Here is a 24,800-nt window from a genome sequence, read left to right on the forward strand (position 1 = left end):
TGTCCTGCACTGACGATGCCACTAGCTTAGTTATTACCTCTATCATGGTTACATAATACAAAGGCCAGCTTCAATAAATCATAGAGAAAATAGACCTTTCTTAGGAAATATACAAAATTAAATGTTTATTGATTATATAATGGTTGCATAGCAGACTGCATTCTTGCAAAGTTCCGACTTTAATGGTGCTGCCGGTTGGATTCTATTTTACGTCTTATGAAACTGTGGCCCGGCTCCTTCGCCACTACTTTCGCACAGATCTGCGGAAAACTCACTGGCTGGGCACTCCGTTCAGTGAGGCAATACTTCCAACATTATTCGCCGCAGAAGCATCAATAGGACCGACGACAAAAAATATTCATAACCCCCAAACTCGAAGAACCGGGGTTATGGCAAACATTTGGCAGGTAGCTTGCCATCCACCATCATTCGAGTTTCTACGAACTTTTATTAGATGGACGGACGTGTTCGCATAAAGCGGACAGTCATGTGTGGATGACAGGAATGTGCACATGAATACACCAGCAAGAACACCGTCCCAACAAAAGTATCACGATGAAGCCTATGAGAAATGGTTAAAGAGTTTATTTTTACTGTAGCGAAGAATCTTCACTACCTGATTCGAAACCTCGAGCGATGTTCAATACCATTAAAAGATCATACATCGTTCACGTATCGCTTGGTACGGCGTTGGGAGGACATGTGAATATTGGATGATACCAAAGGATGTTCAGTTTACCAAAGCATCTCAAAACGCTGGCTGCAACGAAAAAAGATTAGAAGAAACAGAGCGACTGTAATGTACCGGATCCCACTTTCGTGTGCTAAGTGCGATGCCGGCTAGACGAGCCGCGGCGTCACTGAAGGAATGAGAGACCATCGCGCAGCTGTCAAGTCATTGACGGGGGTAAACATGTGTTAGATCACCAGCGGCAGTGCTCGTGCATGTCTGATTTTCAGGGCACCCGTGTACAGCACAGCTTTGCTACGCAGTAAGCTAGAGAAAGCTTCGGTGCCTTGTCTATTAAAATCAAAACTGCTAAATGTGTGAGTACACGTTCACTGGCCCTGCGCGCAAAGGGAAAAGCGGAACTCAAGCGGCACAGGAATTCTCTCGGCGGACAACTGCGCATTCTGCTTTCTTTCGTAAGTTTGTGCACAAACAAACTTTGAAAAATAAAATAAATTAGCAATAAAGGAGGTGGCAAGACAGAAATGAAGTTCTTAAGCAACAGCTTCAGGAAAGGCGTCGGAAAAGACGACAAGATTTCCTGGGCGGGTCAGTCCGGGCTAGCCATATACATGAAGGTGGGACTGAAAAGGTTCGTTCCCTTCACCGAAGGGGGCCTTAAAGGGACACTAAAGGCAAATACTAAGTCGACGTAGACTGTGGAAATGCTATTTCAGAAACCTCGCAACGCTTATTTCGTGCCTAGAAAACACTCAGTTTACGAGAAAATTGCATCTGACGGGTCATAATACCTTCTCGAAATTAAGACCTCCCGCCAACCAACCGGGAAGGGTGGTGACGTTGCATACGCAATCGCCACCCTTTGCTGCCACCGGTGAGTAAAGCGGCGCCCCACAGACGGCGGTACCGAGCCAAGACAGAAAGGTGGATTCGCCGCAGTTGCTGCTTTTCAGGCGTAGACCGTTAGGGCATGCCGTGGCATCACATGGAAGTTCAATTCTTTGCTACTCGCAGTTTGGGCGATAGCAGGTCGATCACTGGAGCTGGTTGGTTCATCTTTAGAATAAAAATAGGAACAGTGCTACACAGGAAGAACGAGTAAAGAGCACAGGACTGTGCTCTTTACTCGCTCGTCCTGGGTAGCGCTGTTTCTGTATTTATTCTAAAGTGTGCGCGAGCTTCTCGAGCTAGCAAAAGCAGCGCAGCACTGCGCGATAACAAAACAACCGAAACGCGAAAGCGTGGACGGCGCAAAGTAGAGCGAAAACGAAACCTTTCGACCGCCTGCGTCGTTGTCAAGAGTAATTTCAATGAGTTCTTTTTTACATAATAAAATTGAACTGGACAAGGAACATTTATTTCGTCTCATAATACATTGCAATTATATTTGTTGCAACGAGTAGTTCACCCGTGTACTTAGATTTAGGCGGATGTACGAGTAGATTTACACGGGTGTACGAGTAGTACACCCGTGTACTTAGATTTAGGCGCACGTTAAAGAACGCTGAACCTGGCAAAGTTTAATGCTACATCGTTATCTATAGAGGCGAGTCTAGCAGTGCTATTGAAGAAATTAGAAGGCAGTAAATGGGATATAATAGGCCTCAGTGAAGTTAGGAGGACAAAAGAAGCATATACAGTGCTAAAAAGCGGGAACCCTCTGTGCTAACGGGGTTTAGCGGAGAGACGAGAAGTAGGAGTCGGTTTCCTGATTAATAAAGATATATCTGGTAACATACACGAATTCTATAGCATTAACAAGTGTGTGGCAGGTCTTGTGAAACTTAATAAGACGTACAAATTGAAGGTCGTACAGGTCTACGCCCCTACATCCAGTCATGATGACCAGGAAGTCGAAAGCTTCTATGAAGACGAGGAATCGGCGATGGGCAAAGTCGAAACAAAATACACTATACTGATGGGCGACTTCAATGCAAGGGTAGGCAAGAAGCAGTCTGGAGACAAGTCGGTAGGGGGATATGGCATAGGCTCTAGGGAGAGCAGGGGAGACTTTGCAGAACATAATAATAGGCGGATAATGAATACGTTCTTCCGCAAGCGGGATAGAGGAAAGGGGACGTAGAGGAGCCCGAATGACGAGGCTAGAAATGAAATAGACTTCTCTGCGCTAACCCTGGCATCATACAAGATGTGGGTGTGCTCGGCAAGGTGCATTGCAGTGAACATAGGATGGTGAGAACTCGAATTAGCCTAGACTTGAGGTAGGGAACGAAAGAAACTGGTACATAAGAAGCCCATCAATGAGTTAGCGGTAAGAGGGAAAATAGAGGAATTCCGGATCAAGCTAAAGAACAAGTATTCGGCTTTAACTCAGGAAGAGGACCTTAGTGTTGAAGCAATGAACGGCAATGTTGTGGGCATCATTAAGGAGTGTGCAATACAAGTCGGTGGTAACTCCGTTAGACAGGATGCTAGTGAGCTATCATAATCCTAATCTAACGATAACATAATCTAACGCTAACATAATCCTAATCCATCAGGAAGGGGACGCCAAAGACTTTAAAAATTATAATTAATTAATTAATTAGTATTTATGGCGCAAGGGCTACAACGGCCAAAGAGCGCCAGCAACGATGTTTAGTAGTGCAGTAGAATGTTATAAACATGTCAGCAGGTATAGTGGGTTGCAATGCCTGTAATGTACTGCGGTGGCTGCAAAGGCCTACGAATTAAAAACAGAAGGCTTGCATTTCTTGGGAGAATTTAGGATGATCATGTAGGATTTCAGGTAGCGTAGAGAAGATGAGTTTAAAAGCGGTAAGATATATTCTTCAAAAAGTTCACATCATTAAGATAACTTAACAGCCGGTCGAGGGGGAACATCGGCTCAGCCGATAGGAAAAATGCAGGGTGCATGGGTAAATTGGTGCGGTAAAGTTCAGGAAAGTATTTTTTTCGCGTAGCTTCCATGCCAGGGCATTCTATAAGAACGTGGATGACTGTGAGTTGATTTCCACATCTAATGCAGACCGGTGGATCAGTACCTGTTAGCAAGTATGAGTGAGTTGCATGTGTGTGTCCTATCCTCAGTCTCGACATCATTACTTCCTCCTTTCTATGCCGGTGTACAGGTGTTTGGGTAATGTAGGGTTGGATGATGCGAAGTTTATTATTATTTTCTGTGTCCCAAGCTTCTTGCCATGCGTGACGCAGTATTGCTCGAACGACAGGTTTCATATCTGTATATGGTACATAACTTAAATCTATTTGGGGCCTTAGACCTGCTAAGGCCGCATTTGCGTCTGCCGCTTCATTACCAAGTATACTAGTATGGCCAGGTACCCAGCAGATTATAATATGTAGCCCTCTCTTGTAGGCTAAGGTTAAGCTGCTGATGAGAGTGTTTATCACCGGATTCTTTCTTTGTTTTTCGAGGTGTATTGACCGGACCACACTTAAGGCATCTGTGTATATTATCGATTGATTGATCTGTTTTGTTGTTATTTCTTTAACTGCGAGGAGTATAGCGTGAGCTTCAGCAGTGAAGATACTTGTGTATTTGTTTAATCTTAAATGGGCTACAAAATCTGGACCAATTGCAGCACATGATGTTGTTTCTGCAGTTTTTGAAGCATCAGTGTAAAATTCTGGACACTTGTACTCACTCTGTATTGATAAGAAGTGTTGTTTTACAGCTTCTTGGGGTGTATGCTTTTTGTTTGTTTCTGTGAACGAGAAGTCACAATGTATGGTGACTGATTCCCATGGTGCTACTAACTCGTTAGTGTTATGCAGGTGAACGTCCGACAGCAGTATGTTGTTTTCTTGACATAGCGACTGTGCTTTCAATGGAAATGGCTTTGCTAATGATGGCCGCTTTGCAAAGAGGGTTTGCGTTTCTGTGCTCTTCAACATTTTGTAACACGGGTGTTCTCGGTTGGAACTAATCTTAAGTGCGTACATAAAACTACAGTACTTACGTTGTCGGTCTAGGTTCCACTGATTAGCTTCTACGCGCAAATTTGGAACAGGGCTAGTACGGAATGCACCTAGGGCTAGTCGCATGCCAAGGTTATGTACAGGATCCAGAATTTTTAAAACAGAACGTGAAGCTGATTGGTAGGCAATGTTCCCGTAATCGATACGTGTTCTAATCAAACTGTTATACAGCGAGAGCAAGCATTTCTTGTCAGTTCCCCACGACTGGTGCGAAAGAATTTTGAGGATATTCATAGTTTTTAAGCATTTCATTTTTATGTTTTTTATATGTTGCACAAACGAGAGCTTATCATCCAATATAACGCCAAGAAATTTCTGCTCCTTTTTTACACTAAGCACATACCCGTTCATCGTAATATTCGGTTCAGGATGTATGCCTCTTTTCCGAGAAAATAACACGCATGTCGTCTTTTCTTCATTAAAGCGAAAGCCATTCTTGTCCGCCCATTTTGAAAGCCTGTTCACTCCCAGCTGAATCTGCCTCTCGCATATGGACAGATTGCATGATTTAAAACTTATCTGTATATCATCTACATATAGTGAGTAGGATATAAATGGTGGGAGTGTTTTTTGTAGTGTGTTCATTTTAACTAAGAATAGTGTGCAGCTGAGCACTCCTCCTTGTGGTACACCGTTTTCTTGCACAAAAACTCTCGACACTGCAGTTCCCACCCTTACTCTGTACTTTCGTTCCGACAGGTTGCTTTTTATTATATTAAACATGTTGCCTGACACGCCATACGACGCGAGGTCTTGCAATATGCCATACCTCCAGGTAGTGTCATAAGCTTTTTCGAGATCAAAAAATACTGATAGACAGTATTGCTGATGAACAAATGCGTCTCGTATATAACTCTTAAGTAGAACTAGGCTATCTGTTGTACACCTTCCTGGCCTAAAACCGGCTTGGTGGGGATCCAGAATTCTATTGTATTCCAAAAAGAACATTAATCGGCGGTTTGTCATTTTTTCAAACACCTTACATACACAGCTCGTTAGAGCGATAGGTCTGTAGCTCTGTACATAGGAGGGGTCTTTTCCATGCTTTAATATTGGCACTACTATAGCTTCCTTCCAGCAGGACGGCAATCGACCACTGCAGAAAATTTTATTGAACAGGTATAAGAGGCATTCAAGTGTTTCCTCGGGTAGGTGCTTGACCATCTCATAATTAATACTGTCTAACCCTGGCGCAGAGTTTTTGCAGTTGTGCAAAGCTATTTTTAATTCTTGCATCGTGAATGGGCAATTGTACCCATCGCTATGGGATTTTCGGAAGGAGAAGGGTATTGACTCAGCTAATTTTTTATATGTTAGGAATGCTTTTGTGTAATTCGCGCAACTCGATATGTGCTCAAAGTGTTCGCCCAAAGCATCCGCTTGCCCTTCTAATGTAGACACAGTGTCATTTACCACGGGCAAGGGTAGTGTGGTATTCCCCTTCAGCCTTCGAACCCTACTGTACACTTTCTGGCTATCTTTGTATGAGTTTATTGAGCCGATATAATTTCTCCAACTATCTCTCTTGGCTTCCCAACAAATGCGTCTTCCGTTTGCTTTTGCACGTTTGAAATTTATAAGGTTTTCTTCTGTTGGATATTTGGAAAACGTACGCCAGGCTTTGTTTTGTTCTTTTCGTGCTTGCTTGCACTCTTCATTCCACCAGGGCTTAGGATTCACTATTTTACCAGAGGTTTGTGGTATCGATTGTTTCGCGGCATGAATAATGTGTTCAGTTATATAGGCGGTCATTTCTTCAATGTCAAGCTGCCTTATGGATTCAAGGGATATACATGCGAGCTCTTTGAATTGTGCCCAGTTTGCAGCGTTTAGTTTCCATTTTTTTGGATTCGCAGGTGGGTCATACGTATGTATTGCCTCTAAGAGAACTGGAAAATGGTCACTTCCAAAGGAGTCTGTGAGAGCTCTCCATTCAAACAATGGCAGAAGTGTTGCAGAGCCAACCGCCAGATCTATTGAGGAGTAGGTGTTATGTGTAATGCTATAATAAGTCGGGAACTTTTTGTTAAACAGGGATGCTGCGGAGGATAGAAGGAATTTTTCAATTACGCGGCCTCTTGCATCACAACGTGAGTCCCCCCAGAGTCCACTATGAGCATTAAAATCACCAACCACAATATACGGCTCAGGAAGCTGGTCTATTAGTTTTTCAAACTCAGTAATGTCGAGCCTCTTGTCTGGTGGGATGTACAAAGAGCATACAGTAACAAGCCTATTAAGCAAAATAGCTCGTACGGCTACTGCTTCATAAGGCGTGTTAAGTTGGAGATTTTGGCATGCAACAGTCTTTGATATTATTATTGCCACGCAACCTGATGCAGCATGTCCATCATCACGGTCTTTACGAAAAATTCCAAACTGAGTTAGGAAGTTCGAGTCACTTGATTTTAAGTGCGTCTCCTGAACACAGAACACTCTAGGCTTATACGTAGATAACAATTCTTTGACGTCATCTAGGTTATGCAAAAGGCCTCTGGCATTCCATTGCAATATCTGAACACCCATTATGACAAAGGTGTTTTTGGGAGTGTTCTGTGTAGAGTGATAATCTTATTTAAGCTTTGGTGGAATTACTCGAGGGTTTTTTTCTTTTTTACGTCCCTCAAGCAAGCTGCGCTTGTCTTTTGGTGCCACTGGCACCGATGTACTTGCGTCAACCTCCATCTCCTTCTGAGAGGCGGTGGAGGCGGGGTCACGAGGTTCTGAGAGTCGTGTCTCGGGCCTCGATTTTTGCACAGTAATGCAGCCCTGCGAGAGCAAGGTCTGCATGTTGTTGGATTCGGCAGCACTGGGTGCTGCCTGTGTGGGGGCAGAAGAAGTCCCCCGTGGTTCACTGCGTGTGACCAGGGCTGGCTCTTTAGGCCGTTGTGAGAGGGCCCCCTGCCTCGTCACAGCGGCAAAACTTTCGTTGCGGGGAAATGTAAGTCGTTTTCGTGCTTCAGAGAATGTGATGTTTTCATTTATCTTAAGGGCAATGATTTCTTTCTCCTTTTTCCAGATTGGGCATGATCGTGAGAATGCAGGATGATCCCCTTCACAGTTCGTGCAGTGTGATTCAGCATTACAATTATCTGATGGATGATCGTTAGAACTGCATTTGGCGCACGTTAATTTTCCTCTGCATGTCTGAGAGCTGTGCCCGAACCTCTGGCATTTGAAGCAACGTCTAGGATTGGGGATATAAGGCCTCACACGGATTTTCACATAGCCTGCTTCGACTGAGTCTGGTAGTGTGGTGGAGCCGAATGTTAGGATTACATGTTTTGTAGGGATTTCGGTGTCATTCCGACGGATCATGATTCTTTGAACTTTCGTCACATTTTGTTCTGCAAAACCTTCAAGCAATTCTTCCTCACTAAGGTCAAGCATGTCTTCATCAGAGATTACCCCACGAACGCTGTTCATCGAACGGTGCGCCGTGACAGTTACTGCTATGTCACCAATGAATTTGAGGTCTGAAAGCTTTTTAAGTTGTTCTTTGTCGTTCAGTTCCAGAAGGATGTCACCACTAGCCATCCTTGTAGCTTTGAATCCTGGGCCTAATGTGTCTCTTAGGCACTTCGAAACTTTGAAGGGAGATAGTTTTCTGGCTGTTATACTGCCGTCACTGTGGATGACATGGTACTTTGCAAAGTTGTCGTAGCTCTTGAAGAAGAATCGAGTGGTTGCTTCGTTGCGCCCCCTTTTTAGAGGACGATCAGTTAGAGAAATGGATGGAGTAGCCATAAAAAGTATTTGTCTTCGGCAGCAGCGCCAGCCGCCCACCACCGAGCCCAACATGGGGACGCCACAAGGCTTGTATCTCAAGACTTGCGAACGCCAGCTGTACGCCACTACTATAACCGTACATGGTGTAACCAAGGCTGGTTAGCCACACAAGGTTAACCCTCGCCGCCAGGAAATTAGAGTAGAGAAAAAAAGATAAGGAAAGGAGTGGAGAGAAGGAAAGGTGCAGAAGAAAGATTATAGATGGAGAGGGGGACAGGAAAAGGCGACTGCCGATTTCCCCCAGGTGGGTCAGTCCGGGGGTGCCGTCTATGTGAAGCAGAGGCCAAAGAGGCGTGTTGCCTCCGCCGGGGGGCCTTAAAGGTCCAAACACCCGTCATCGGCTCAACCTCCAGGATCCCCCTTTCCCCAGACACGGCTAAGCCGCGCACGGCTACACGCGGGAGGGTCCAACCCTCGTGTGCTCGGGTACGTGGTGTCGCAACACACCAAACGCCTGCTGGCGCAGACGCCCCTGCGGGGGTTAAAAATTATAGACCGATCAGCTTACTGTCCGTTGCCTACAAAGTATTTACTAAGGTAATCGCAAATAGAATCAGGAACACCTTAGACTTCTGTCAACCAAAGGACCAGGCCGGATTTCGTAAAGGCTATTGAACAATAGACCATATTCACACTATCAATAAGGTGATGGAGAAATGTGCGGAACATATATGTGAGGGCCAGCTGTCTCCCGTCATGTCTGCACCGCTAGGGCTGGCCATGCCTCAACCCTCTTGGTGTCCTGATGCCGTAGGGAATTATGCGACTTGATTCCCAGCCAAGTGCACCGCATCACCGCACCCACCACTGCCAGTTCTGGACACTACTGTGTCTGCTGGCCGGCAACATGGAATGGCGTGAGCTGAGCCAGCTGCTCAATTACGAGCACATTTCACCGACGCAACGGGCCACGGCACCGTAGTTACGATGCCACGCTCACCGCTGATGTTCTCCCGGGTCTGTCAGTACGAAAGTTTCTGCTACCGTAACGACGTTTGACATTTCGCGGTGTCGTGACCACCCAATTCTTTCAAAAGTGTCCGCGCTGCTTTGATGTACCTTTGGCGCGTTCTACTTCTTGGTGGCGATGTTGAATCGAACCCTGGGCCCATCACTACGGCACAAGAGGACGAATTAGAAAATGTGCCTCTTGTGGTCCAACATCTGGAAGCTAGCCATACTACAGTCTTGGAGTCGTTGAATAAGATCCTAAGCATTCATATAAGCCTCAAGAATGAGTCGCATGTCCTAACAAAGCGTGTCGTTGAATTGGAATCTAAAACTGAATTGACGCCATCTACATAGTCCGCGTTAAACCCGAACTTAGAATTGTCTAAAATGCAAGACAAAATTTATGATTTAGAAAACCGGTCTAATGTTCTTTTTCATTAAATCCATGATACAGACGACGAAATATGGGCCACTTCTGAGCAGCTCGTGAACGAATTTCGTTCCAGCAAACTTGGTGTCGTCACAACTTCAATTATGAGAGCGCATCGTTTGGACTGTTTTTAACGCGACAGCGTTAAAGAGCTCATGTACCAGAAAAGCCGATGTCCGCGTCGGCGGCGTTAGCCGTGAGCGATGAATCTGGGGAGGCACTTCATGAATAGAAAACAACTTGCAAGATGGGCTGCGTGGGAATCGAACCAGGCTCTCCGGAGTGCGAGACCGACACGCTACTACCCAGCCACGAGTTCGATGCTTCAAAGCGGTACGAAATCGCCTCTAGTGAATGCCGTGTCGCCTTAGAAACTTGCCGTAGAAAGTTATACTGCGGTGTATATCGGTATTTATGAGCATGTAACTTACAGAAGTCGCAGTTACACGAGTAGCGAAGTAAGTTTCCGCTACATTCCTTCTGCGCTCTGCGCACACGCAGAGCCATCTTGCGGCAAACACAGAAGACCCCTCCTCGCAATGTGCGGCGCTGCCCCGACACGTGGCTTCTCCCGCTTCTCCCCTTCGGGCAGTGAGGGACCGGTGCGAGGATGGTCTATTACCCTTGCGTTTAATAAGTTTTCTCTCTCTCTCCCCTTCCAACTTCACTCGTCACTCGCACCCTCATGTTTTGGTGACGTGGCTCCTCTTCCCGCTCACAGCGCGATTCCTAGGTGCAGCGTCCGATGCGGGACGCCTCTGACATGATGGCTGCGCCGTAACGCGTCTGGTGGGAAAGCGTCCCCTGCGATGTGTGCCGAGCTGCTTCCGAGGAGTCATGCGTCTGCGTGGTGCCCCCTAGCGAGATAGAGGACGATCCCACCGAGGCGTCAGCCCTATGATCGCGTCGGCCTTCATGGCGCGTCGCGGCCCGGCTTTCCGTGACGATCACGACGTTTGGCTCGCGTACATAATTTCTCCCTCCGAGACACCGAGTTCTTTGGTTCGTTCCGCTTGCTCAGGTGCCCGTTTCGTTGCCGCGCCGAACGCTGCGTTGCTCAGCGCTCACCGCGTGTATGGTGGGTGCAAAGTCCGATGCAGGGTGTCTCATAAGTGATCGCTGCGCCGTAGCGCAATGTCTTACACCCCTTGGAGGGTCGATGGGAACGCTATCGCGTTCCACTCTTGAAGGCGATGCTTAAGCGTCCTCCAATTTTTCTACAAACAAGGCGAGATCAATCATTGCTAAATTTTACAATGATAAAGAAGTTGAATCTGTCGTATGCAACGGATCGAAGCTAAAGGACACTGCCTTCAGCATCGCTCGTGATTATTCTGAGGCTGTCCGACAAAAGCGCCGTCATTTCTGGCAGTACGGGAAGTCCGTAAAAAAAAGAAGGTGACCGCATTCGTCTCGCATTCAACAACTTCACATTAATAACGATACCTATGTATGGGACACTGAGGCTGCTCGCTTAGTATGTGTTTCTCGGCGTCCCACGCAAGAATGATGTTCGTCTGTCACTATCTCAAATGAGACCCCCACTTGCCATTTTCCTCAAAGATCGCCATGTAATGCTTCCGAAACCATTTCTTTCCTTTTCACTAACATCAGAAGTGTTGTATCGAAGGTTGTTGCGATCTCTTCACTAATCGATTCATGCTCCGGATCATTTGTAGCGCTAACCGAAACATGGCTGACTGATCTAATTCCTGAAAAGTCAATTTTTGCCAGCCAGACACGTTTTAACATCTTTTGATGCGACAGACCGTACCGTAAAGGAGGTGGTGCACTCTTGGGGATAAGGGATGATTTGCTATCCGTGCCTGTGATGATTAGTTATTTTCTTGAATGTGTATGGGTTTCTTTTAAGTATTGTTCAACTGATGTAATTATTGGTGCTGTTTACAGTCCTCCTAATATGAATGATGGTTTTTCGTGTGAATTTCATCGAATTCTGTGTGAAATATGTACGCCTTTTCCTAACTGTACTTTCCTCATATTTGCAGACTTCAACTTCCCTAGCATAAACTGGTTCTCACAATCCGTCACAGCGAGTGAAACCGAAGCTAACATGTTTTTTCAGTCATGTCTTGATTTTTCACTAGCACAACTTATTACCATTCCTACGCGTCGTACATCGTGTACCGCCAACATTATAGATTTCATATTAACAAATAATCCCTATATTTTTTGAGACATTATTCATTTAGATGGCATTTCGGATCATGACGTAATAACAGGATGCCCGGTTCCTTTAACGAAAAGAAAACTACTATTAAACAAATAAGATGTTACAACAGAGCTAATACGAAAAAATAAATTCGGAATTAGATTATTTGACAACCCAGTTCATGAATCAATATTTATTGCGCACAGTTGAGCAGAATTGGGATTTATTCAAGAGTACATTTAATAAACTTGTTGGTGAATTCGTTCCACTTATGACCATCCGATGTAGCAGCAGTGCACCGTGGTTTAATCAGAAGTTACGACGTATGAATAATAAGAAAAAGCAATGTTACCGGCAGGCACTAAAAAATGGTCTTCTAAGCGCGTGGGACAAGTATAAGAAATGCGACAAGGACTACCAGTCACTCCTAAAATCCACTCGACGCCAGTTTTTCAATCACGACCTATCACCTCTGCTAACCAACAACCCTCGTAAGTTCTGGCGCATCATAAATCCTAGATTTCACCCTGACATTTTGCTTACCAACTGTAACGGCGTCATAATTAATGAGTCTTAATGTGCTCAGGTTTTCAATGACACCTTTTCATTAGTATTCACAAAAGAAGACATTAGCTCATCCCCTGACTTAAATACAATCCATGACATTTGCATGCCTGAAATTTAGATTAATGAAACAGGTATCATAGCTTTATTAAACAATCTTAAGATTACTAGTTGCTCGGATCACGTCGGCTTTAACAATAAGATACTTAAGAGAACATCTCAAAGCATTTGCGCTGTATTGTCCTGCTTGCTTTCGCAATTATTATCACATGGACTAATTCCTAATGACTGGCGGATAGCCAAAGTAATACCTATATTTCAATCTGGTGAGCGCTCCTCTCCACTGAACTATCGACCAATCTCGTTAACCAGCACCGTTTGCAAACTTCTTGAGCATATCATTCACAGCCAAGTCATTAACTACCTCGAAGATCATAACATTATTTTCCATTATCAGCACGGTTTCCGCAAGTAATTTTCCTGTGACACTCAACTAGCTGGCTTCGTTAACGACTTACAATTATCACTTGACGCGGGCTTTCAGGTACACGGAGTGTTTCTAGATTTTTCAAAGGCTTTTGATCGGGTTCCTCATCACAGACTTCTACTGAAACTAGCACAGCTTAACATCCAACCTATCGTGCTCGCTTGGATTAAGGAGTTTCTGTCATCTAGAACACAGTATACCTCGGTTAATAATTCTAATTCGTCCTCTACTTATGTGACATCTGGTGTACCACAAGGAAGTGTGCTCGGACCTTTGCTTTTTTTAATCTATATTGAATTCTAGATGTTACGCAGGCAGGTAAATAATTAAGTTTTCGCTGATGACTGCGTAATTTACCGTGACATTACTAGTGACAGTGACCACGAATCCCTACAATCTGATCTCAACACTGTAAGCTTACGGTGCTCATCCTGTTTAATGCCAATACACGTTTCTAAAACAAAACAGATATCTTTCACTCGTCGCACAGATCGCATTCCAACCACTTATATTCTTAACGACAATACTGTAGAACTAACAACAACTTACAAGTACCTTGGTGTGCACCTTCAGTTTGACCTATCAAGGCATCACCATATCGACCTCACTCTAGCGTCTGCTAACCGATCACGTGATCTTCTCAAACGTAACCTCCGACACGCCCCTATACACGTTAAAAAACTGGCTTATATACCTCCAATACGCCCTAAAATCGAATATGCTGCGGCCACCTGAAATCCTGAGAAAGCCTACGTTATCAATAACATTGAATCCTTGCAGAACCGCGCTGTTCGCTTCATCTTTCCAGACTAGCCCTTCACAAGTGTTACAGCATTAAAAAACGTGCCGAACTGGAAGATTTGTCATATCGCCGCAAACTTGCTCGTTTAACACTTTTCCATAATCTTTTTCACGACCCCTCCCTTCGAAGTGATTTGCTTCAGTCACCTCATGCCATCTTTCCGCGCCGTGATCATTCTTTCAAAATTAAACGTGTGAAGTGTCATTCTTCGCCTTATGCGAATTCATGCATTCCCCGCACTATCATCAAATGGAATGAATTACCATCAGCCATCGCCACAGAAACTGACATCATAAAATTCCAAGAGTTTCTTCGCTGTGACGGAAATGTGTAAAATTTGCTGTTTTTGTTTGTGTTCATTTTTCTTTTTTGTGTTATGCCTTATGTTTTATTGCACTTATTAGTGAAATATATCGCGTTTATTAAAAGCTGTAAGCTTTCATTCAGTCGAAACCTGAGCAGTCATGGAGGCAATACGGAATCAGGGTGTAGACGAGCCGTATGTAAGAATACTGAGCTATATCTATAGCAGCTCACAACCACCGTAGTCCTCCATAAAGAAAGCAACAAAATCTTAATAAGAAAGGAGTCAGGCAGGGAGATACGATCTCTCCAATGCTGTTCATAGCGTGTTTACAGGAGGTTTTCAGATACCTGGATTGGGAAGAATTGGGGATAAGAGTTAATGGAGAATACCTTAGTCACTTGCTATTCGCTGATATTACCTTGCTTAGTAACTCAGGGGACCAATTTCAATGCATGCTTTCTGACCTGGAGAGGCAAAGCAGAAGGGTGGTTCTAAATATTGATCTGTAGAAAAGTAAAGTAATTGCTAAGAGATTTATTAGCAACGGTGGCAGGCGAATGGGTAGCAGTCAGAAGCGTTCAGCAAGGACAGCAACCACGAGCACATACCGGTAGCGATGATGCTGTGGCGCGGCCTGTATCGCTCAGAAGTTCGCGAGGCGCACCGTGGCGAAGATAGATAGAATAAACTTTATTGTCCAACGGATAAGTTGATCTACCCACCCCCCGACATGCAGGTCAGGGGGCGAGTGCCGCCGCCTCAGATGCAGGCTGGGAGGTCTTGGGTGCGAGCAGCCTCTTCAGCCAGTTAGACGAGCCGGAGCTGGAGCTCAGAGTCCGAGCTGCGCAGCAGGGTCTCCGTGGTGTCTCTACTACCTATTTTGTGCGCTCTCCCGGGAGAGTACGAACATTCCCATATTATGTGGTCGAGGGTCCCTCTCGCCCCACAAAGATTACATCTATCGCTCCTGGCCTCGGGGAACATGTGGTCTGCCATAACCGGGTGCGGATACGTATAAGTTTGTAGTCGTCCCCACGCGACTGCTTGTCGGTTGTTTAATTTTGGGTCTGGTGGGGATACCAGTCTACGAGCCAATCTATAATGCTGCGTGATCTCCCCATATTTTAGCATGCGCTCGCCGCTCCCTCGGTTGTCGAGGGGCCCCGTAGCGGCTCGGCGGTAGAGATCTCGAGCCAGCTCGTGGGCCACCTCGTTGCCGGGAATGGCTTCGAGCGCCGGAGTCAAAATTATTTGAATTTTTCTATCTAACTTTCTCTGGCCTAGGACTCTGTCCGCTAAGGGCGATATACTTCCCTTGCTAAAATTTTTTATGGCACTTTTGCTGTCCCAGATCAGAAATTTCGCGTCCGTTCCAGCGCAAGCTAATGCGATCGCAATTTCCTCGGCAACTTCTATGTTGCGCCCGCGCAGAGTGACAGCGGTCACGGGAATACCCCGGCCGCTGACGGCCGTTGCCCACCGTAAAACTGCCGCTACCTCCAGCCGCGTCTACATAGACCACCTCATGTTTCGAAATATTACCGAATCTAATTTTTATTGCTTCGGCTCGTTTATGCCTCCTGTCTTTACTATGTTCTGAGTGCATGTTTTTTGGCAGGGGGGGGATAATCACATTTTCTCTCACTTCCCTATCTACTTCCACCTTTTGGGTAGGGCCTCTGTCCGGATTTATTCCAACTTTGGCCAATATGGCTCTTCCTGTCCTCGTGGTGCTAAGTCTCTCAATATGAGAGGTTCGCACCGCTTCCGCCTGTTCTGCCCATGTGTTGTGCACTCCTAGAGCCATCAGTCTCTCTGTTGATGTACACCTGGGCAGCCCCAGCGCTCCTTTTACGAAAACATTAAATATCTAGAATTGCATAATTCGGATCAAAATTTTGGCAGTGACCACCACATAATTGTTTCCATACTGAAAGAGGACCTTCAAACGTGCAGGGTTCGCGCGCCGGCCGTCGTTGAATGGGATAAGTTTAGAGATATCAGGAGAGCGCAGGAACTGGGGCCCATCAGAAACATCGAGGAATGGATGACGGCGCTCAAATCGGACGTTAGAAAGAGGACAAAAATGCTCGAAGGGGATAACGCCCGGAGATAGCGGACAACCGTCTTCTGCATATGTGGGAAGCTAAGCAAAGCATGGAGCGTCGTCTCAAAAATCAGAAATGGAACCGGAACCTCAGAAGAAGGATTGCTAGGCATAATAAGGAAATCGAAGATTATACATTTACATTATGGGAACAAAATTGGGCCAACAATTGTGACGAAATGGAGGGGAGCATGAACCTCCCCAAGACGTGGAACATCCTCCGGCAGTTGTTGGACCCCGCAAGCTCGAAAACTCAATCCGGTATAAAATTGGCAAACGCTAGGCACGCGTTCGTAGGGAAGAATGATTATTTCATGAAGAAATTAATTGAGACGTTCGTGGGGGAAACATCGCGAACTCCACTACCCGACTATGATGGAGCGCCTAATGAGGCGTTGGACGCCCGCATCACAGAAGCGGAAGTGAGGGCAGAGATTGTAAGACTCAGAACGAAGTCGGCTGCGGGCTCTGACGGGGTAACGAACAAAATGCCCCTTAGCGCAGAATGAAATGTCGTAACAGAAACGATGCAACGTCGCGGGCGGTGGCAGTCGGCAGAGCGGCTGTTTCAGCAGAGCGGGTCGAGTGATCTACTGCAACAATAATCCAGCGGTTGCCTGTTGGAGTGGAGGATAGCGGTCTGTATATGTCTATACCAACACGATCAAAGGGCCTACTAGGGCAGGGAAGGGATTGTGACGGGTAGACCTGTCCGGGAGGTAATTTTCGGCGTTGTCACTGAGCACATGAGCGAATGAACTTTGGGACGTAGTTATACATGCCATGCCAATAAAATTGGATGCGTAGTCGAGCATAGGTCGGGAAGAGGCCGGCATGCGTGCACTGAGGGTCTGCGTGGAAAGCGCCGCCGATAAGGTCACGGAGATGGCGGTGTATCACAAGAAGCCACTTGCGACCGTCAGTAAGGTAATTATGACGATAAAGAAGGTCGTCGCGAATGCAGAAGTGGGTAGCCCGGCGGCGAAGAGCGCGAGATGGTGAAGACATGGATGGATCAGAAAGGATGCTGATGAGAGAACTGATCCAAGGATCCTTGCGCTGTTCCGACGGCATGTTGTGCAGTGCATCAGATTTAAATGTGGGTTCAAGGGCAAGTGCAGTCAGCGGAGACCGGTGAGCGAGAAAGGGCGTCAGCGTCCGTGTGTTTGCGGCCGAAATGGTAGAGAACGCGGATGTCGTACTCCTCCTGTAGCGGAAGGGCCCAGCGAGCAAAGGCGGCCAGATGGGTCCTTAAGGGTAGACAGCCAACAAAGGGCGTGATGGTCAGGGACGACATCGAAAGGGTGACCATACAAATAAGGACGAAAGTTTCCAAGGGTTCAAATAATGGCTAAACACTCTTTCTCTGTAACAGACTAATTAGCCTCGGCCTTTGTCAGAGTTCCGCTCGCGTAGGCAATGACATATTCATCGAACCCCGCTTTTCGTTGCGCGAGTATGGCGCTGAGTCCGGCGCCGCTGGCAACGGTGTGGACCTTTGTGGGGGCTGCAGCATCGAAGTGGTGGTGGATAGGTGGCGAGGTTAGCAAGTGGCGTAATTTCGTGAAAGCGTCATCACAGGCGGTCGACCAAGCGGAAAGTTCTTTGTCGCCACTCAGAAGGGCTGTCAGGGGTACACTTATGGAAGCGAAATTTCGAATGAAACGTAGGAAATAGGAGCATAAACCAAGGAAACTCTGAAGCTGCTTTAACTTCTATGGTTGTGGAAAGTCGGGGACAGCGCGGAGCTTAGCTGGATGAGGAAGGACACCATCTCGCGATACAAAATGGCCAAGAATAGTGAGCTTTCGGGCGCCGAAACGACATTGTTTCAAATTGAGTTGAAGTCCCGCGTCAGTCAGGCATTTCAGAACGTGCTCGAGATGGCGGAGATGTGTTCGGAAACCAGCGGAAAAGACAACTACGTCATCCAGGTAGCATAGACATGCGTTCCATTTGAGGCCGCGTAAAATATTATCCATCATTCTCTCAAAAGTGGCTGGAGCGGTACACAGGTCGAAGGGCATTACGATGAATTCGTATAATCCGTCAGGTGTTACAAATGCTGTTTTAGTTCAATCAGATGGTGCCAAAGGGACTTGCCAGTATCCGGAACGTAAGTCCAGCGAAGAAAAGAACTCCGCTCCCTGCAAACAGTCGAGGGCGCCGTCGATGCGCGGTAACCGGTAAACGTCCTTGCGCGTTATCTTGTTCAGACGTCGTTAGTCGACGCAGAATCGAATAGAGCCATCCTTTTTCTTAACGAGAACGACCGGTGATGCCCAGGGGCTGTTGTAAGGCTGCAGAAGGCCATGCTTAAGCACGTGGGCAACTGGTGGTCAATGACACGGCGCTCAGAGGCGGATACTCGGTAAGGGCGCTGCCGTATAGGTGCATGACTGCCGGTATCTATCTGGTGAAAAACGGTCGATGTGCGGCCCTAGCCGGAAGCATGGCTGTCGAAAGAAGCGCTGAACTTCTGCGGGAGAGCGATAAGCTGGCTTCGTTATGAAGATGACGTTCCATCGATGGAGCTGTGGAAAGCGTCGAGGAGTGACTGATCAACTGCAGGGTCACAAGTAAGTGTGTCAAGGTCCGCAGAAGTAGAACCGGCAGGAGCGTGAAAGATGCAAAACGTGTCGACTGGTTGAACGAGGCCTAGGCATTTACCATGAAATAAAGGTAAAGGGCCGGCCGTGGGATTGTCGACGACCATTTTCTTGACGCCACTGCGAAGAGTAAGGAGAGCAAAGTGCAGCGGAGAACATCGGCGGCGATTGAACACCTGAGAGGGCGTAAAGAGAACTGTGTCATCAGAAATAGCGGCGCACGACACAGGCACAAGCAGTGAAGAGCGTGGAGGGACGGCATTGTCTTCGGACACAAACCGGTTAGCACAAGAAGGGCCGTTCTCGATAGTCTCAAGGTCGGGAAGTGCAGAAAGTCCGAGTTCGGCGTGACAACAGTCAATAACAGCGTTATTATTTGCAAGGAAGTCCCAGCCTAATATAATGTCATGCGAACACGAGGGCGGCATGACGAATTCGACAGTATGCAGTTGACCTTGAATGAAGACGCGAGTAGTACAGGCAGCGAGAGGCGTTATGTTTTGAGCGTTCGCGGTTCGAAGGGAGAACTCGGAGAGAGGCGCCAAAACCTTTGGTAGTGTGCAGCAGAGTGCGGCGGAAATTACGGATACGGCGGCTCCTGTACCTACAAATGCAAGGACGGCGAGTCCTTCGACAGACAATTCAATTACGTTGGCTGAAGAGGTATGAGGACTTGGGCATTGCGAAGTGGACGCAGTTCGTGCCTCGGGAGCTGCGCCATCAGTTTTCCTGCTCGGTGGACACGGAACGGCGCCGCATCAGAGAAATCGAGCGACGACGGGGAGATGGTGATCGGCGAGTAGAGGCGGTTAGGCCGTCAGGGGAAAAGGAAGAGGTAGGAATACTGGAAGGCGAAGAGGAAAACGGAGCTGGGAAAGGTGGCGCTCACCGGATGTTCCGAAGAGGAAGCATGGAACGACGGCAATGGCACTCCACGTGACCAGCACCACCAGAAGCAAACCATATTGGGCGGTCATCGAAGGTGCGCCATGGGTGGGGGTAAGGTCCGAGTCATGGTTGAGGAGTCGGAAAATGCTGTCGGTCGTGAAGCGGCATAGATGGCGGCAAAAATGTCGGCGGTCGAGGCACAGAGGGCGGCAAGAGCGTTTGTGGACGAGTGAGAGGTGCAGTGACTGGTGTCTGCTCACCGGCTGGAGGAACGGCTTGAGATAGTTGCTCTTGAATCGAGTCACGGATCGTAGGAGGCAAAGAGGGTGGTGGTTCCAGGATAGAAGATATCAAAGATAGCTAGCGAGCGACCTCTGCGCGAACGAATTCCTGAATTTTTATGAACAAATCAGCATAATTGTCGTCGACTCCAAGGCTTGACAGAGTCGGTGGGCGGAGTGGGACGTCGGGTGTGAAGCCGTTGCCTGCGCAACTCGTCGTAACTCTGGCACAATTCTATCACTTCAGCGACGGTGTGAGGACTCTTCGATAATAACATTTGGAATGCGTCGTCCTGAATACCCTTCATTATGTGTTCGATCTTCTCCTCCTCTGACACTGACGTATTCACCCATTTGCAAAGGTCGACAACGTCCTCAATGTAGCTCGTGAAGTCCTCTCCGGCCTCTTAGGGTTGTGTGCGCAAACGTTGTTCTGCACGAAGCTTTCGTACTACTGACCGACCGAAAACTTGGGTAAAGCTGGTCTTGAAGACCAACCACGAAGTGAGGTCGGCTTCATTGTTTAGAAACCATAGTTTCGCAACGTCCGTCAGAAAGAAGGTGACGTTTCTCAACTTGGTAACATCGTCCCACTGGTGATGGGCACTTACTCCCTCTTAAGAGGAGATCCAATCTTCAACGTCTTTGCCATCTGTGCCGGAGAAGATAGGGGGATCTCGTTGAGGCAAGGCACCCGCACAAACCAAGGGGGCCGGCGCCGTTGGAGGAGTTGGAGGAGTGCAGGCTTCGTCGAGCATGACGGGGGTAGAGTGTGACTCCGAAGTTCCAGGATGGTCGAAACCCAGCACGTCGACTACTTGCTCAGATATTTATTAGCAACGGGGGCTGGCGAATGGGTAGCAGTCAGAAGCGTTCGGCAAGGATAGATACAACGAGCTCATACCGGTAGCGATGGTGTTGTGGCACAGGCGAGCTACTCTTCTTCGTTACTCTTCTTCGTTTAACTGTCTCGGAAGAGAACAGCAGTTTATGATAAGAAGCGAGGCACTGGAAGTGGGAAAGGAATACATCTACTTAAGACAGGTAGTGACCGCGGATCCGTATCATGAGACTAAAATAATGAGAAGAATGAGAATTGGCTTGGGTGCGTTCGGCAGGCTTTCTCAGATCATGATCAGCAGGTTGCCATTATGCCTCAAGCGAAAAAGTGTATAATCAGCTGTGTCTTACTAGTACTCACGTACGGAGCAGAAACCTGGAGGCTTACGAAAAGAGTTCTAATTAAATTGAGGACGACGCAACCAGCTATGGAAAGAAGAATGATGGGTGTAACGTTAAGGGATAACAAAAGAGCGGATTGGGTGAGGGAACAAACGCGAGTTATTGACATCTTAGTGGAAATCAAGAAAAACAAATGGAGGGCATGGGCAGGACATGTATTGAGGAGGGAAGATAACCGAATGCAAAAAAAGAGGTGAGGCGTGCAGACAGGACACAAGAGTAGAGAAGTGTACAACACGAACGCCGACTATCAACTGAAGGGAGCACAGGGGCGAAAAAAGAAAGAAGGCACAGAACTCATCTGTGTTTTGTGTCTTCTTTCTTTTGTCGCCTGAGTGCTCCCTTCAGTTGATAGTCGGCGTTCGTGTTGTCCACTTCTGTACTCTTGCGTCCTGTCTGCACGCCTCACCTCTCTTTTTTTGCATTATGAATCCTTACCAACTAGCTCAGCTTTCTGTCGTTATGAGATAACCGATGATCATTAAGGGTTATGGACTGGATTTCAAGAAAAGGGAAAGGTAACAGTGGGCGGCAGAAAGTTAGGTTTTCAGGGACAACATGCAGGGATGTTTGCATGCAGTTAGCTTTGCAGCGATGTTTGCAGGGACAACATGGCCACAATTAGTACATGACTGGGGTAGTTGGAGAAGTATGGGAGAGGCCTTTGCCCTGCAATGGACGTAACCAGACTGAGGTTGATGATGATGATGACGAGGACGATGGTGATGATGATGACGATGATGGTAAAGAACCTCAGGTGGTCGAAATTCCTGGAGTCTCCACTACGGCGTGCCTCATTATCAGCAAGTGCGTTTGGCGCGTAAAACCCCATACTTTAATTATTTAGTTCACTATTGCTGACAGAATTTAACTGAGGAGTACTTTCGTCATCGGGGACGTACTTGAATGTCCCGGGGGAGCCTCTTATCATGTCCTGCATTTACGTCAACTTCTCGGTCACTAAGTCTCTAAGACTCTGTTCGCGATAATATTGACGCCATAGAGATTCTCGAGCACTAATCTATCACTCTGTCTTGACTTAATACTTGTGTTCACTCTGTCTTGACTTAATACTTTTGTTTAGCGTCCATTTAGGACAATCACCATCAGCGCCAGCTCAACCATCAAGATTTCCTCTTGGTCGCACACAACCAACCCCTTGAGAGTGGAACAGCCATGTGCTCGTGGCCGTGGTCTCTAACACACAAAACGCCGCCTGACGCAGACGCCATTGCGGGAAGTAGACCGATTTATCACAGTATAACTGTAAATTCGCCCTGTAGTGATTACGCCCCTACCGCACACACAACGCTACGCACAATTTCTCTGGCATGTTAAAATAGACGGCAAAGTTTAAATTTCATGCTTCTCACGAATAAAATGCGGGCAGAGTATTCGTTTAAATCTCATGATAGGGCAAACAGCATAGCATTTGTGCGTTGTTGTTAACTACCTTCTTGGGCAGTGTGAAATATGATTGTTACATTGCATAACAATAAAAACCTCTAAACGATACAGAAGAAAAAAGTAAGCTTTGTACGCATGCACTACAAACTCTGGTGCACATTATGGGCATGCCAGACTACACGAAGTTCCCTGCGCAGCTATAGGAGACGAGGGAAACATTGGTAACAAGACTAAAGTGCTATCTATTTGCTGTGCTACGTGCGGTGCTTTCCCTTAAAAAAAGAAACTTCAGCCTTAAAACCATTTTCAGCTTCTATTAAACCCAATGCTCACGCTTGGAGTTACGATGGCTCGGAGTGGCAATTTAATAAAAGCGAGCTTATTTTGCGGTTGGAGCGCATTAGGTAAACTCATCGAAATGAACACTTGGCATCTAAAAATATGAAAAAAATTTGACGGGTTATATTGTAGGCTGTAGGTGAGAGTATCGCCGAAATATTTAATGTGCCACTAAAACCAAATAAATTAGTCCATTTGCCCACAATTTTGCTACAAATTTGAAAAAACTTGGTGTAAGAAGTGGTGAGGAAATTTTATGTAACTGTAGGAGGGTTTGGAACATTGTAATATCGACTACCATGGTGTAACGCATCTTCGTAAACTTTTCTTTTTTTTACTTTTGTTGGAGGTGAGAAATAAGGTAATTTTCAGAACCTGCCGGATAACTTTTATTCTTCTAATGCATTTCAATAAACAATCTTTGAGGAAAGCTGAGGTGTCGCGTTTGCCTTCAATCTTCACGGTTGCAAACCGAGCACTCGTAAAAGCAGAACTGGAATACACGGCAAACCCTGTCATTCTCTTATGTTTTACCACGGCAATGACAATTGCGCGACCTTTATAGAGCCCAATTTTAGAGGTGAGATAACTATCCCTTGACCCGCCTGAAGACACCCTGCACAGCTTATTTGCGTGAAACATTCAGAAACGAAGGTGTTGCCTACCAATTAGCGTGACCGGGCCCAGCCGTTCGAATACGTATACCATACTACTGTTAATGTGTACTATGGTTTGTTTGCTGCGTTGTAGACACGGTCATAAGAGTTGTTGCACTAATCCTTTGTAATGTCACGTACTTTTACACGTTGGAACGGCCATTAAACAAACATACTTAGCGAAACTGCAGCATCCGCAGCGTTAAGACCCATTTTTTCTGAGCACAAATTCTGAGCTCAAATGCATAAAAACGTGCACTTTGTGAGCCTAATAGCCTAAGCCCGATTAACTACAACATACGGCCTCTGTGAGTGCATACCCGCGTTGCTTCGTCTTAGTCGCAGTTCACGCGCAGTACGGATTATTGTGACCACTTTCCTTGTGGATTCTGAGAAAGAAAGTGCCTTATAGAAAGTCATATGCAAAACACCTTTCTTAACTTTGCAAACGCTAGAATATCGCCTCTTGTTATGTCAGACCGCAAACATAGGTCGCAGATGGAGAAATGAAGCAATAATCGCTAAAGTGACTAATACGTAGCTAAATGTAGCGGTGAAATTCCTAAAATAACAACAATTAGCCAACCAACCCTACTAGCCCAAGAATAAGTCTTGTTGAAGAACAGTTGCGACTATTTTCACAACTCCTCAATTTTTTTGCACTTATCCCAGTAATGTACCTTAAAATAATCCTACATAAGTAAATATACGCCAGAAGATGCATGATGAAGGTTACTTACATTTTTTACCTTGGTTGTTATCTCTGAGCCTGAAAAAAGGGAAACCAAGATTGTTGTACGAAGTACTTAAATTATTCAGCTCGACACTTCTCACAAAGAGCAAGTTGTGTAACAGTGATAAACATGCATAAATAAGATTGTATAAGGGCATATGGAATGCATCCAAGATCACATTGTATTGCCCTGGATTCATACTCAATACCAGCCATGTTTGGTACAATCATTCGGTCACGCCTTCGACTACAACGCGGGATTTTCCCGTAATGGGGCATATACTTTCGCAATGATAAAGGTAAACTTTGAGTCTAGTAAGATGTCTAAGAATTTGTGTTCTGCATTCGCTGGTACTCGCTCTCCATGCAGTTCAGTATTGCGCT

The 24,800-nt window shown here is 46.3% G+C and overlaps 1 protein-coding gene across 3 annotated transcripts in view; it reads right to left on the reverse strand.

Annotated features, from left to right (window-relative positions):
• The window catches only part of LOC142564345 (uncharacterized), a 72,994-nt gene that overhangs the window by 25,654 nt on the left and 22,540 nt on the right, over window positions 1-24,800 (reverse strand). For all 3 annotated transcript variants that reach the window (XM_075675315.1, XM_075675317.1, XM_075675316.1), the window contains one exon: window positions 24,424-24,452. In XM_075675315.1, coding sequence (XP_075531430.1) covers window positions 24,424-24,452 — 29 coding nt within the window. The remainder of the gene's footprint in view (window positions 1-24,423; window positions 24,453-24,800) is intronic.

Source organism: Dermacentor variabilis, chromosome 11 (genome assembly GCF_050947875.1).
Source record: "Dermacentor variabilis isolate Ectoservices chromosome 11, ASM5094787v1, whole genome shotgun sequence".
Taxonomy (NCBI): Eukaryota; Metazoa; Arthropoda; class Arachnida; order Ixodida; family Ixodidae; genus Dermacentor; species Dermacentor variabilis.